This window comes from Mobula hypostoma, chromosome 12, assembly GCF_963921235.1.
Source record: "Mobula hypostoma chromosome 12, sMobHyp1.1, whole genome shotgun sequence".
In the NCBI taxonomy this organism is placed as follows: domain Eukaryota; kingdom Metazoa; phylum Chordata; class Chondrichthyes; order Myliobatiformes; family Myliobatidae; genus Mobula; species Mobula hypostoma.
The window spans coordinates 57,496,774-57,513,031 of NC_086108.1; the positions used below are offsets into that span (position 1 = coordinate 57,496,774).

The 16,258-nt window shown below is 38.7% G+C and overlaps 1 protein-coding gene across 2 annotated transcripts in view; it reads right to left on the reverse strand.

The window, feature by feature from the left end:
- Positions 1-2,651: 2,651 nt before the first annotated feature.
- Positions 2,652-16,258, reverse strand: part of LOC134354835 (DEP domain-containing protein 1A-like) — a 40,001-nt gene continuing 26,394 nt past the window's right edge. The window contains exons 8-12 of one of the 2 annotated variants that reach the window (XM_063064195.1): positions 14,885-15,940; positions 14,302-14,474; positions 9,269-9,445; positions 8,939-9,124; positions 2,652-7,653 (exon numbers count right to left, since the gene is read on the reverse strand). In XM_063064195.1, coding sequence (XP_062920265.1) covers positions 7,498-7,653; positions 8,939-9,124; positions 9,269-9,445; positions 14,302-14,474; positions 14,885-15,940 — 1,748 coding nt within the window. In that variant the 3' untranslated portion in view covers positions 2,652-7,497. The remainder of the gene's footprint in view (positions 7,654-8,938; positions 9,125-9,268; positions 9,446-14,301; positions 14,475-14,884; positions 15,941-16,258) is intronic. The other variant, XM_063064196.1, reaches the window with a different exon arrangement.

Consider the following 16,258-nt stretch of genomic DNA (forward strand, 5'->3'; position numbering starts at 1 on the left):
TACAAATATAAAAAATATTATTTAAAAAACAGCAGTTTCTAACAGTTAAGAGGGGAATAGATCATTTGCTGGGCCATTTCAGAGAGCATTTATTTTACCCATGGGTTACAGAATTTCTCCCTGAAGTATATTAGTGAATTATATGGGTTTACTAAATGAATAAACAGTCAATGTCAACTGTTTATTCCTCTCCATTGATGTTGCTTGACCTGCTGAATTCCTTCAGCATTTTGCGTGTTGCTCTGGATTTCCAGCACCTGCAGAATCTCTTGTGTTTATTACTCCAGTAGTTCTTATAGTTATTATTGTTGATTATTTTTGTTCCTCCCACAAAATCCAGAATTTAAATCCGATAGCTAGTATAATGGGATTTGAATTGCTTCTCCTCTTGACCGAATTACATACCCTCCCCTATCCTCTCACACACTTCTCTTGGCCTCCACATCTTCCCCCAACCCCACCATTTCCTGTTCAAACAGTTATGGTAGTTGTCGCCATTGCCAATCTGTACATCAAGCGCACGTTCACCTCAAAGTGGCCGTATCAGTGGAAGCTGTATTTATTTATTTGCAGACTGATGGCTAGAAAGTTCTTGTTTTGGCAGGAGATCCCATTGCAAAGTTTGTGTTTCTTGTGTTAGTATTTCTAATGCAAGCTATCTCAACAATTACACTGTGAAGGCTTGAGGTATGAGATTCTTTCAAGCACATTATGTACGATTACCATTCTTCTGTGATCTCAATTGAACATGCACAGATCCCGTTATTTTTATGCCTAGGATTGTCTATTACTATATCTGCGTGTTTTCATCCCATGAAGTCCACAATGAGTAAATGACAGAAGGATGACTCGTTGCAAATTGAACTTCTGAGTTGATTCACATTTTTAGTGATGCAAGGATCAAGAAATGCTTATCTCACAATGGAGAATGATTTCCAACGCAACTTGCATAATGTTGCAAACAAATTATACAGTTGAATTTTCAAGATATTCTTATTGCAATTTAGCTAAATATTAGCTTAATGTAGCCAAACCAAGTGTACCTGATTTTGTCCTCTCCTCACATCCCATCCCTCTGATTGTGGCAGTTGTTGATCCCTGTCAGTTAGTTTCCCCAATTCATCCCATTATTTTTTCTTGTAGGTTTGAATTTGTTTCAAATTTTGTTTCATTTCTCAAAAAAAACCCCAATTGAAATGAACACATTTATGCTTAAAACATTGACATTTACAAATGAATTCAATTAATTACTGATTTTTTGTATTAGATACTTCCCTTTGGATCATAATTCACTTTTAAAATCATGGCAAGATTTTGTTTTTTTTTAAATTATTTCATGGATGTTATAGAACTAATTAAGTATGCATTGAGTATACTCTTCGATTTCCTCCATTCATTTGCATTTATCGTCTTCATTTTAAAATACCAGCAGGTAATATTTGAACTGAAATTTGCCCTGAAACCCCAAGCCAGACTGAAGCTAAGCATTTCGGAAGTCAACACAATCATTCTAGCAAATGGCTTAGATCATTTTAATTCCTGAAGCTTATTTAATTTTAATGGATTGAGTGGGAAGTTATGTATTTCACCCATGTTCTGCACAATTATTGCTGTACATGTAGCCAATGTAATAAAGATGTCCTTTTCAAAGCAATGTTGGAAATACTGGTGATACATCTTTGTCATTTAAAAAAATAGTAGGGAGAGCATTATCCCAGTTCCCTGACTAACTTTCCCAATAGACTGAAACTCCAAGAATTCATTATTTGTTTGTTTAGAAATCCTGACAACATTGCACCTGACTGAACAGGGACTCCATTCCTATAGTCTCTTTACAAACTCTGTTTGGTTTCCTGGGTCTCTGTAAACTCACCTGATCCATTGAAGAGAAGGGAAAGACACCAGAAATTGGGGAAAAGTTCTTTCTCAAACCTCAAAATGAACAATTTGACAATGAACATGTTCAAAGTTATAATGTAGTATTATATGCATGATTGAACATAGGAACATAAACAGGAGAGTGTATATCAAATGCCTTCTTCAGACTTTTTCAATATTCAACATAATCATTGCTAATCCAGCCTTGACTTCAACACCATTTCCCTACTGTCTTCCCACCCACCTTGTATTTAAATATGTTTCAATCCCCACTTTGAATATGTTCAATGACTCCACACCTATGGTTCTCTGGGGTGCAGAGATTAATGCCGCATACAATTTCTCCTCATTGTAATCTTAAATTATACCAGCCAAATTTTCCAGAAAAACAAATAATCATTCCCAATTAATACACAAAATGCTAGAGGAACTCAGCAGACCAGGCAGCATTGTTGGTAAAAAGTAAACAGTCTCAGCCCAAAATGTCGACTGTTTACTCTTTTTCATAGATGCTGCCTGACCTGCTGAGTTCCTCCAGCATTTTGTGTATTGCTTTCGATTTCCAGAATTTGCAGATTTTATGTTTGTGATTCATTCCTAAGTACTGCATTATATAATTTTACAACCACTTTATGCAATAGATAATAACAGAATGTAATCCATAATACAAATTTGACTTAGCTCCTGTATAATTGCTATATGCAGTACAATTAAAGATAACTATTTTTAACTAGAAATAAATGTAAAAGAAAATTTATTAAATTGTTCTGCAATCTATTTGGCACTTTGATTTATAAAACCATACATGGAAACTATACCACTTTTGTAACAGGCTGAGACAAAGTACAAAATACAAAATTATGCAGGCTCTCTGGAAAATATTAATGCACTACCATGATTTGAAAAGCAATTGAAAATAAATCAAGCAACAATAATTTTTAGCATTATCTTTACAACACTGGCATTAATGAACATCAACTGAAATTGGAAAAATTCCACCCATTTTTACACTTAATACTGCAAAACAGACATTTGGTTCTAATTTATTCTACGGATCCATTACAAATGAATGCAAAACTGCATCTATTGCAAATAGATTAAAAATATTATCAAGACATAAATGATAGGTAATGTATTTAAGACCCTAAAACATATACTTAAGATATTCATGCAAATAAGTTTTCAAAGACTCTAAGTAAATGAATAAATCATAATATAAAATGTTTAATTGTAACAATATTTTAAGGACAAAGAATAAAATTCATTTTCATGGAACTTGTATGAAAAACTGTAAACATACAAACAAAATTTATTTACAGTTTTACGTTGCAGCACATCTCGATACTAATTGCTCTTCAGGAATGCAAAACTGGGAAGAGTGGGTCTGAGAATATAAAGTATAAATAAAAGATGGAGGTCAAACCTCAGTTGAACATCGACAGTCAAACAAGCAGGAAGATGATGCCAAACAAACCAACCAGGTCTGGCAAGTGTGTGAATTATGTATTTGTGGAGAGAACAATATCAAATTCTGCAGATAATGAGAAACTCAGAAGCAGACAAAGCAGCAATATTTCAAGTTATAACATGACAAATGCGTTGGAATGTAGGGAAATGCCTTGGGGAAACAAATGCAGAGTAGCAGAACCTGATGGTAAAAGTCTGAATTGGTGCAAGAGCAGCCAACAAAGATGGCCAGGAAAGCACAAGGGATATTTAACTTCAGTGTAATTAAATATCTAACAGAGGACATTATGCCATCTCACTAATAGGTCTCAGCAGCATATTGGGTGATTAAAGGCGCTGGAGATCCTGGGATTATGTGTCTTGGGACAGAGAAGTCAATGGGAAAGACTAAAAATGGAATTCAGTGCGATGCAAGGTTTAGATACAAAACCCCGAGGGACAAACTTACCTCTAGTAAAAAGGATTTACAGTATATTAACTACCAAAGGAGCTGGCAGGCAAATTAGAACTTATTTTAAACAGATCTAAATAAGATCTGGAAACTCTACCTTAAAAATTGGTGGAATCAGATTCTATAACATACACCACAGGAAAGTTCAATGTAGGAACAAGCCCTGAGGACCACAATGCCTGTGCTGACTACAGTACCAATCCAAAGTAATCCTATCTGCCTGCACATAGTCTATATTTCTCAATCATCTACCCGTTCACGACTGACCAAATGCCTCTGAACAGTTGATATTCTACCTGCTTCCACCACATCCCCGGGCAACATGCTGCAGGCACCTATCACACTAGATCTCAAATCTCCTTCAAGTTTTACTCCTCCCACCCTATACCTCTTTAATCCCAATCTCTAGCATTTGACATCCCACCCTGGGTCTGATCACCTAACCTTGATATAACAGCTGAATAAAATACCCAGGCACATACTTGGGGAGTACAGGAAAAGAAAGGCAAGTTGCAGTATTAAACAACATTTAAAAGAAAAAAATAAGATTGCAGAGGTACGATGAACTGAATGGCCCCGAAGATTTCAAAATGACGTTTTATTCATGCTCCAGCGAATCATCACAGCACAGGTAAAGCTTTTGGTTTAAATGGTCAAACTAGATGCACCCAAGAGACAAGAAAGAAGATCCAGCACAAAATTTAGCCGCAAGAATTGAAAACAGTGGTACTTTTTAAAAGTTTGGATGAAGCAAAATATCATGTGGTGTTTTTGTCCTTTGCAGCAGTTTTTATACCGGCAAAATATATCTAAGCTTGAAAAAAATGTGACCAAACTAGTGATCGATATAAAGTCATTCATTAAAATGGCTTGATCTGAGATCAGCCAATTGAACTAAATAGAGATAGACAGAGAAATTAAATATAACCATGCATAACAAATAGATTCCCCTCTCAATGTACACAAAATGCTGGAGGAACTCAGCAGGTCAGGCAGCATCTATGGAGAAGAATAAATAGTTTACATTTCAGGCTGAAACCCTTCATCTGGACTGGAAAGGAAGAGGGAAGAAGCCAGAATAAAAAGATGCCCTTGCTCACTGCTCCCTCTGTGATCTGTGTTGCTCTCCCAACTCTTCGATCATGTGCACATCCAGAATTGCTACCACAGCCACGTGCCAACCCTGGGAACCTGTTTTCACCACCATCTTGCTCCACATGGCTTTGAGCTGTTTCCATGCATCCCAGTTTGGGCCCACTGAGACTCTCTTCGTCCATTCGTCCCTTCCAGTGTTCTTCTCCTGGCACTTAACCCTACAAGAGGGACACCTACCTCTTCACCTCCTCAACACCATTCAAGACCCCATATAGTCCTTCCAGGTGAGGCAACACACCACCTGTGAGTCTGTCGGGATCATCTACTGTATCCAATGCTCCCGGAGCAGCCTGTTTTACATAGGTGAGACCTGACGAAAATAGAGGGACTGCTTCATCGCACACCTTTGCTACAACAGGGAAGATTTCCTGGTGGCCACCCATTGTAATACTACTTCACATTCCCATTCTGGCATGTCAGTCCATGGCTTCCTCTACTGCCACGACGAAACCACTCTCAGGTTGGAGGAGCAAAACCTCATATTCCCTCTAGAAACCCTTCAACATTCTCCTCCTTCCCTTTCTCCCACAGTCCACTCTCTTCTCCTATGAGATTCCTTCTTCAGCCCTTTACTTTTCCCACCTATCCCCTTGCAGTTTCTCACTTCATCATCCCTTCCCCACTCACCCACCTGGCTGCATATATCCCCGGCTTGTACTCCTTCCCCACTCTGCACCCCCCACCATTTTCTTATTCTGGATGTGCTCCCTTCCTTTCCAGTCTCTGAAGGGTCTCCTCCTGATACGTCAACTGTTTATTCCCCTCCATAGGTGCTGCCTGACTTACTGAGTTCCTCCAGCATTTAGCATGTGTCACTCAGGATCTGCAGAATCACGCGTTTATAGCAAAATAAATCTCTACTCAGCTTCATAGATGAAATAGATACAATTATAGAGCAATTAACAGGAAAATAGGTATACACGATCTCTATTGAATCTGTGTGCACAGCTGTATAGCGTAAGTATGTAGCTAAATCAGCAAGGCAGGATACAAAATAATCGACACCACCCAAAGCAATTTAGATGGCTGTGGTCGATGACTCATTACAAACTAATATTTTCTGCACAGACAAGGAATTCAGCCCATCAGACCTGTCTCTCTCTCTGAAGCAATCCAACCTAATCCTCATGGTGTTGGAGATTTATTTCCTTTAACCTACATGAAAATGTAGGTTTGGTTTAGAAGTTATCTCTACTTGTACTTGTCAATCTATGTCCAATTGTCTTCGATAAGGTGTTAATATGTTGTGACCTCCATGAGAGCAGCAATGAAATCGTTTCACTGCTTTCAAACTGGCTTCAGCCAGCAGATAGACATTTGCTGCAAGCTATATGTAGCTGTCAGGCAGGACCAGATGACCAATCGTCACTGTCCTTCTGAAATTTGGTGGTGTAATTGTTGCAACATGCTATAGTATTGACCTTGGAGGAGCTAAATAAACAAAGCAAGTTAAGAATTGCCTTATTTTACTCATTGTAGCCAGGTGGAGTTTAGAGGTTTGGGCTACTCAGGCACTTGTCTGCACACTCATGCCTCTACTAAATATTTTCCACCATTCCATTTTAATGTTCCTATCTTTACAATTTAATTTAGAACATGTTGTATTACAAAGTTTGCAGCTGAGGTTTTGAATCAATTATGCCAATAATTCCAGGTTAAGGCATTACCACCGAAAATAATTCCCTGTACATTTCTAACTGGAAAAATCTGATTAAGTATTATTAAGCTAGACCTATCTGTCCAACTCAATAAAAACATAAGAAATCAAACAAGAGGGAATAAAACAAAATTGCAAATGTTTCTGTATCTTCTAGTGTCGATTAAACTATTTATGTTAACAATTTTTAACAAGATTTATATTATAGCATGCCTTTGTTGCAAAACAACAAATTTTGTGGCATATGTCAGTGATAATAAATGTGATTCTAATTCTAAAACTGCAGAAGCACTAACAATGAAAGCCACTTACAGAGTATACTGTAGACGAGGATCACAGTATTATAATGAGAATGAGTCAGACATTTCCCTGATGATAATTCTGTATTTTATAACTTTGGTAGTGTGTTTCTGATTTCAAATATAAAACAGTGGCACTGAAAATCGTGCGTTATACATCAACAATGCATCAATCCCATTTCTGCCTTGCAGTTTCATCAAGACTTAAAACAGACTCATTATTGTCTGCAAGGCAAAGAATAATATGTTAATGCATTGATACATTATAGTCATTTTAAAGAATGCTGACACATTGCAGAATAAAAACTGATTTTGCAGGAGTATAGTCCAAGTATTTGAAATCTGAAAGTAGGGAAATACCTAGTATGTCAGCAACTATAAAGGAACAGAGATGATCACAAATGCTCATCTAAATATTGCCCGAAAATCTTGTATATTTATTTACAGCTGATTAGACTTCCATTGTTGAATTCAATTTTTCTATCTTCCAGAAACAATTTAAGAAATCTTTACTTCATATAGTTGGATCAAGGAATTGAGGAATCGTGCAAATAGCCTTAAATAATTTTAAAATTCTGAAAATAATTAGTTCAACTCCTGAGATTCTGCTTTTTCTGCTGTTTAAGAGGTTTCTTCATTATAATCAGCAATGGTGGCTTGATCTTGGGTCTATCCTGGAAGAGCTTCATCTCACATTCGGATGTGGGGAAGCGGTTTTGGTAGATTTCTGGATATTCCTTTTGGAACTGAAGGTGAACAGAAAATAAGGTTAATAGACCTCCAATTTTTAATATTCTTTTTTCCCTAACAAAATATTTTAATAAGATTTGTTCTAAAGTAGGCAATTTAACATTGGCCTTTGTCCAGGTTGCATGTACAATTACATGATTATTGTGCTTACTCCACTAGGTACACAAGTCCAGAGAGAAATTTACACTCAATATGACTAAAACCTCTCCAGCTTTGCTGTATATACACCATCGTTTTTGACCATATAACTAGGAGACAACTTAAACAGTTTCATTTCAGGTGGAAAGGGTGCACCTATTTTAGATCTTGTCTGATTTCCAATGACTTGAAAGGGAAAAGAAAAGAACACCAGCCATATTGTCAGATCATTACTTAACTTGTTGGCAGATCCCATCGAAGTTAAAGGTGGCTGGCTACTTGGTTTGATATTCTACGTTGTACTTTGTCTAGTCTGGCTGTTACTGCCAGTGCTCCTTGCACATGCAAGGAGAACTTTGGATGCAACCCAGAAGTGCAAAACCTGTAACTGAATACTTGTTTCTATATTTGGACTAAATTGAGCAAATGATTCTTCATTGTTTTAGTACTGTAGCTTGATGTATCCCATTTCTGCCACCCAGTACTGTGGCAATAAAATGTATATGCCACAAAGAAGCCCAACTACTTGGGTTTGTAAATAGCATAAAAGAGAATACCTGTAGTTAATATTGAAGTATTGCCAAGTTTCAGCCTGGGCATTGGATCGCTACCATTTAAAGTATATTTCTAACTCACACATATTAATTCAATCAACTCTCCCCTCAAATGCAATAAATATCTAGAAACATAAAAGGAAAATATGGGCAAAATGAGGACACAAGTGGCTACTGGAAGAAAATCAGCGTGGCCTTTAGCTTTTGCATATTATCCAGGGAGGAGAGTGCAAAGACGATGGGTGAGGAAAGGGGTGGGGACAGACAGGGGGGCAGAGAGTGAGAGGTTATTATGCTTTCGACAAGATAATTTGTAAAAAGTAGTACAGAATCCTTTTTTTGGTTAATTTGTTCTGCAGTATGTTAATTTTAAATTTCCCTTAAAGAAGGGCTATGAATCATTTGTGCAATACGAGTGAACAACATTTTAAGGCGCATTGAGTTTAGGGAAGAGTGCCATAATCTGCAAAATGATCAAGGAGCTCATTTACTTGCCCACTTCTCACAGACTGGCTCCGGTTGATGTAATTATCTCTGCTTAACCCTCCATTCCTGTCAAATAAAAGACACACAATGCTTCCTTGCTTACTTGTTTAAGCTTTTTTCTCTTGTCTTTAACTGATAATTTCTTGTCTTCCACAATATTTTCCAATAACTCAGCTATGGCACACTGAGATATAGTAACCTTTTGTTCTTCAAATTCCTTATTGCTTATCTGTTGGCAGAATGTATACATTGGGACTGAAGGATTCACATCTGTACATGGATACTGAATCTGAAACACAGTGAGGATAAATTAGGAATATACTTTAATATTTCACTCTACTTCAACAGATTAAATAGATGCCACTTTTTGTGGCAAATTAAAATACATCTAACACTGTTTCTAAATATTTTATTTGTTAAAAATATTAAGTACCTTGACTTTTTGGAGATGCTTGATGTGATCTTCTACAGCATTCTGCAGATAAGATGGTACTTGCAGAATCTCTTGATGGTGGTCCAGTATAAAAGAAACCAGTCGCATACCTAACAATTCATCAAGGTCAACCTCCTTCTTGCCACGTAATATACAGTGTGAAAAAGTGTTAACTACCTGTAAAGTAAAAAAAGGAATCACAGTGAAGAAACAATTTGCAAATTCAGCTCTTTCATTTATTTCTTCTTTTTCTCCATTTGGTCACCTCCAGCATGGATACAGCTTTCCCCTCCATGGGGCCATCTGCAAGAGGTGATGTCTCAGAAAGGTGGCATCCATCATCAGGTCTATACCCTCTTCATGATGTTGCATCAGGCAGAAGGTACAGGAGCCTGAAGACCCACAGGTCAAGGTTCAACAATAACTTCTTTTTCATTGCCTTCAGGTTCTTGAACCAACTTGGAAAAAACTTTTTTTTTCCCCTCTCTCAAGCTTGCAATATTGTCATCATGTTTACTTTGTTTATTTTGCACGTGTGTATGATTTACGTTAATCTGATTATGCATTTATAAGGTGAGCTTCATGGGCGTTTGGTGTCATTCTGGTGGCCCAGTCAGCAGTGGGAGTGGTGCAGAGAAGAATAAATAAAAGTACAGAGGGATAAGGGGAGCGGCCATCATTGGGAGTGGGCCAGTGGTGAGAGTGGGAGTGTCAGGCTTTGGCTCAGAAGAAGAGGCGTTGGCTCTGAATAAGTTTCTGTTAAGTTTTCCCTTTTTTTAAAAAAAAACTGTGTCAGGAGTACTTAGTGTTGTGAGTTCTTCATGCAAGTTGTTGGCATCCTGGGAGACCTCGAGCCTCCCAGGAAACAACATCTGTATGAAGTGCATCCGGCTGCAGCTCCTTGAAGACCGTGTTAGGGATCTGGAGCAGCAGCTGGATGACTTCAGCTTGCACAGGAGAGTGAGGAGATAATCAATCGGAGTTACAGGGAAGTAGTCATCCTGAAGTTGCAGGAGGCGAGTAGCTGGGTGACTGTCAGGAGAAGGAATGGGAAGGTGAATAGACAGTCAGCACAGGGCACCCCTGAGGGTAAGAACACCGTTTTTGACACTGTTGGGGGAATGACCTCCCAGAGGAATGCCACGGAGACCAGGTTATTGGCACTAAGCATGGTTCCATGGTGCAGAAGGGAACGAGGGAGAAAAGGGAAGTGGTAGGGATAGGGGACTCAATTGTCACAGGAACAGACAGGAGATTCTATGGATGTGAACGGGACACCTGGATGGTATGTTGCCTCCCAGGTGCCAGGGTCAGGGATGTCTTGGATCACGTCTACAGCACTTTGGAGAGGAAGGGAGAGCAGCCAGATGTCTTGGTATGTATTGGTACAAATGAAAGGAAGGAAAAGCAGAGGTCCTGAAGAGAGAATTTAGAGAGCTAGGCAGACATCTGAGAAGCAGGACCTCCAGGGTACAAGTTTCTGGATTACTACCTGTGCCATGCACTAGTGATGGCAGAAACAGGACGATTTTGCAGATAAATGCATGGCTGAGAAGCTGGTGCAGGGGACAGGGCTTCAGATTCCTGGATCATTAGGATCTCTTCTGGGCGAGGTATGACCTGTTCAAAATGATGGGTTGCACCTGAACCTGAGGGGAACTAATATGCCCGTGAGCAGGTTTGTTAGAGCTGTTAGGGAGGGTTTAAACTAATTTGGCAGGGGGATGGGAACTGGATTGAAGGGACAGGATAGCATAGATGGTTTAAAAAAAAAGCAAAGATAGCATGAAGACAGACGGTCAGGAAGGGCAGGCAGATGACAGGACAAAATTGCAGACAGCAGGGTAAGTATCGGTGCATTATGGATGCAGAATCAAAAAGGGTAACAAATACAGTACTCAAAGTATTATATCTCAATGCATGGAGTAGAAGAAACAAGGAGGATGATTTTGTTGCACTTTTGCAGATTGTCGGGTATGATAAGGCCATCACAGAATCGTGGCTGAAGGATGGTTGTAGTTGGGAGCTGAATGTCCAAACTACACATTGTATAAGGGGGATAGGAAGGTAGCCAGCGGGAGTGGCATGGCTCTGCTAGTAAAAAATGGCATCAACTCATTAGAAAAATGTGAAGATGTTGAGCTGGGATGTGGACTACAGATTACAATGGGAAATAGAAAAGGTGTGCCAAAAGGGCAATGTTTATGATAGTCATGAGAGATCTTAACATGCAGGTAGATTGGGAAAATCAGGTTGATAATGGATCTCAAGAGAGTAAGTTTGTTGAATGCCTATGAGATGGCTTGTTAAAGCAGTTTAGCATTGAATCTACTGGGGATCAGCTATACTGGATTGGATGTTACATAATAAACTGAAGGTGATTATGGTAGAAGATTCATGGTAGAAGAACCCTTAGAAGGCAGTGATCACAACTCAGAATTTGATAGGGAGAAGGTAAAGCCAGACGTGGCAATATTTCAGAGTAATAAAGGAAATTACAATGGTATGAGATGGGAGTTGGTCAAAGTAAATTGGAAGGAAATGCTGGCAGGGATGACAGCAGTACAGCAATGGCTTGAGATTCTGGGAAAAATGAGGAAGGTGCAAGATAGATGTATTCCAAAAACAAAGAAATACTCAAATGGCAAAATAGTACAACTATGGCTGACAAGGGAAGTCAAAGTTAATGTAAAAGCAAAATAGAGGGCATACAACAAAACAAAAATTAGCAGGAAGATAGAGGATTGCGAAGCTTTTAAAAACCTAGAGAGCAACTAAAAGAATTATTAGAAGGGAAAAACATAGAACAGTACAGCACATTCGGCCCACAACGTTGTGCCGACCCAGATTAAAGATTAAATATGAAAGCAAGCTAGCAAATAATATCAAAATGGATAGTAAAATTTTTTCATGTATGTTAAAAATAAAAGATAAATGAGCGTGGATATAGGACTGCTAGAAAATGAGGCAGGAGAAATAATAACAGGGGACAAGGAGATGGCAGATGAACTAGGTGAACAGTTTGCATCAATCTTCTCTTTGAAAGACATTGGTAGTGTACCAGGTGTTGAAGGGTGTGAGATAAGAAAGTGAGTGCCGTTACTATTACAAGGGAGAAGGTGCTCAAAAAACTGGAAGACTTAAAAGGCACATGCTACCTGGACTAGATGAACTATGCCCTAGGGTTCTGAAAGAGGTAGCAGTAGAGATTGTGGAGACATTAGTAATGATCTTTTAAGAATCACTGGACTCTGGCATGGTGCCAGAGGACTGGAAAATTGCAAATGTCATTCCACTCTTTGAGAAAGGAGGAAAGCATCAGAAAGGCAATCATAGACCAGTTCACCTGATCTCAGTGGTTGAGAAGATGTTAGAGTCAATTGATAAGGATGAGATTATGGAATACTTGGTGACATGGGACAAGATAGGACAAAGTCAGCATGGTTTATTTAAGGGAAAATCTTGCCTGACGAACTTATTGGAATTCTTTCAGGAGACTACAAGTAGGGTAGATAAAAGGGATGCAATGGATGTTGTATATTGGATTTTCAGAAGGCCTTTTACAAGGTGCCACCTGAGGCTGCTTACCAAGTTAAGAGCCCTTGGTATTACAGGAAAGTTACTAGCATGGTTAGAACATTGGCTGATTGGTAGGAGTCAGTGAGTGGGAACAAAAGGATTCTTTTCTTGTTGGCTGCCAGTGACTAGGGGTGTTCCATAGGGGCTGGTGTTGGGATTGCTTCTTTTTATGCTTTATATCAATGATTTAGATGATGGAATAGATGGAATAGTTGTTGATAAGTTTGCAGATGATATGAAGATTGGTGGAGGAGTAGGTAGTGTTGAGGAAACAAGAAGGCTGCTGAAGGACTTAGACAGATTAGGAGAATGGGCAAGAAAGTGGCAAATGAAATACAATGTTGGAAAATGCACAGTCATGCACTTTGGTAAAAGAAATAGATGTGCAGACTATTTTCTGAATGGTGAAAAAACACAAAAATCTGAGATGCGAAGAGTTTTGGGAGTCCTTGTTCAGAACACCCTCAAGGTTAACCTGCAGGTTGAGTTGGTGGTGAGGAAGGCAAATGCAATGTTAGCATTCATTTCGAAAGGTCTAGAATACAAGAGCAGGGATGTGATGCTGAGGTTTTATAGGACATTGGTGAGGCCTCACCTTGAGTACTGTGGACAGTTTTGGGCTCCTTATTTAAGAAAAGATGTGCTGGCTTTGGAGAGGGTCCAGAGGAGGTTCACAAGGATGATTCTGGGAATGAAAGGGTTATCATATGAGGAACATTTGATGGCGCTGGGCCTGCACTTGCTGGAATTTAGAAGGATAAGTGGGATCTCACTGAAACCTTTCAAATGTTGTAAGGCCTAGAGAAAGCAGATGTGGAAAGGATGTTTCCCATGGTGGGAGAGTCTAGGACAGGAGGGCACAGCCTCAGGATGGATGGGCATCCACTTAAAACAGAGGTGCGGAGAATTTTTTTTAGCCAGAGGGTGGTGAGTTTGTGGAATTTGTTTCAACACGCAGCTGTGGAGGCCAGGTCATTGGGTGTATTTAAGGTGGAGATTGATAGATTATGGGAGAAGGCTGGGGAGTGAAGCTGAAGAGGGGAAAAAAGGATCAGACATGATTGAATGGCTGAGCAGACTCAATGGGCCAAATGGCCTACTTCTGATCCTATGTCTTTTGACCTGATAGCATACATACAGTGCACAAGACCATGACAATAAAATTGAACTTTCTCAGTCAAAAATAATTCCAATATAGTAATACTGCTCATCTGTAAATCACACAAACAGCAATTCTTCAGGTATATCAAATCTATCAGTTTTTAAAAATTATTTATTTTACTTTTATTTATTACAAACAAACAAAAAAAACAAAAAATACAGCACATCCACAAACACCACAACCATAACAAAATCAAATTAAATATTGAGCATGCAAAAGGGAGAAAAATGTAAAGACACATCATGTCATACTTCAGCACACCAAGTCTTCTGAGAATGAAATAGCCACATACCAGCATCCTTGTTCCCATAGCATCATGAAGCCGTGGCAAATCGACATTCTGGCTAATACGAGATATCATGCGCATAAGTAGTTGCAGTTTTCTGCGATTGGGTGGAGGTAAAAGAAGGCAACATATTTGGAGAGCTTCTATAGCAACCTGCTCTAGATGAGGTTGCAATAAACCTGGGATACATAAAGAGGTAATCAATTTATATTCTTTCACATCTTCATTTAATCCAAATATTACGTGTACCCATTATTTAACCAGTTATTTCAGGATTTAAATTTGAACATTTTATCATATTTTCTTAATTAACATCTTGGAAAAGATACTTCAACAATGATTCTATCTCTGTACTCTATCTACAAATGTTAATTCACCATCTACCCAATCTAAATACAGTAATACTAACAGATTATGGGTTTCAAGTTCATTTTAGCTAGCAGCATTGGGCTATTGTAATGTTAAATATCCACTTGCAATATTAAAAACACACCCTTCACATATTTGACCCTTTAAGAAAAGTGACAAAAACACAAAAGCTTGGACAAAAATAACAAGCAATGCATACAGTATTAAGCGTTATTCTTACTTTGTGTGTCATTCAAACATTCTGCAAAGGTTGAATGGCAGCCATTTGAAGAGCAGTTCTCAGATCCATCCACAGTATACTTATAACACTGGAACATGGCTCCACCTGGAGTTGGATATCCAGTTCCTACTGTGTTGGCCAAACTAAATGTACTTGGTCTTCTTAATCCTAGCTGAGGTGAACAATGGGGTTTCATTGTAACTTCAGCAACTGGAGCATTTATATTAAAACAGCTGCCCACATCTTTGGATATCTTATAGTTATTCGCTGTATTAAGCTCATGGTAATTAATTTTTGAAAAATAGTGCAATCTTCCAAATCGTGAATCCTGATTCTGTTGATCCTGACCCTGAACTGATTTTTGGTCAATTGCATTGGTCGTCTCTCCAGTGACCAATTCTTGATTTGTAAAATTAGTCCGAGGTTCATTACTGGATTCAGCCAAAGTCCATGCTGAGCTACACATAGTGCTGAAATTAGAAACTTGCTGTCTGCCACTTTCCAGGTACAGATTTGACATTGATTCTGCTTTAGGTCTACCATTAATGAGGGGCCGGATGCCCTGAATGTGGGACTGTTCAGTACCATTTTGAGGCCTTGCCACATTCTGGTTAATGTGGCTGAGTGGTTTGCGTGGTTTATCTCCACTTGCAATGTGTCCTATTGAGTGGTGCCTTGACATGATTGGGCAGCGCTGTCTGAGATCATTTTTTAAGTGAGCTAGGTTTTGATAGCTGCCTCCTATTAATTGATCTTTAATATCAGCTTTCTTATTGCTTTTCACATGTTGATTTAGACGCCTAGCACATCCTTTTTGAAGATTATGCTCATTTCGTAATAGTTTCTGCTCAGATATATTGACTTCCTCCTGTTGCTGCATGGGTTTCGCTGAAATATCTTTGCGAATTAAGCTTAGCAACAAACATTCGGTCGATTTGAAAGAGATTTTATGGCTATTCAGGTGTTGTGATTTTGCTGGCTGTGGACAGCCAAATTCATCCAAATTCTTGCGCTTTCCTTGTTGTCTGTTTGAGATCATGATGTAACCACACAAAACTAGCAGAAAATCAAAAGAGATTTAATACAAATTATAAACAAATACTAGGCATCACAGTGCAGCAAAGGCAATACACAAACATTTGCAACATGTGTTAGTGACATCAAAAGCACAGAGCAAGTTGAAAAAATGTGGAAATTAACATTTGTAAAGGGTATAAAAACATTTTAACTGTTTAACTACCTCTCACAAATTTATAGGCATCATTAAGTCTCGTGAGACCATGGATTTGCGCCTTGGAAGGTTTCCAGGGCGCAGGCCTGGGCAAGGTTGTTTGGAAGACCGGCAGTTGCCCATGCTGCAAGTCTTCCCTCTCC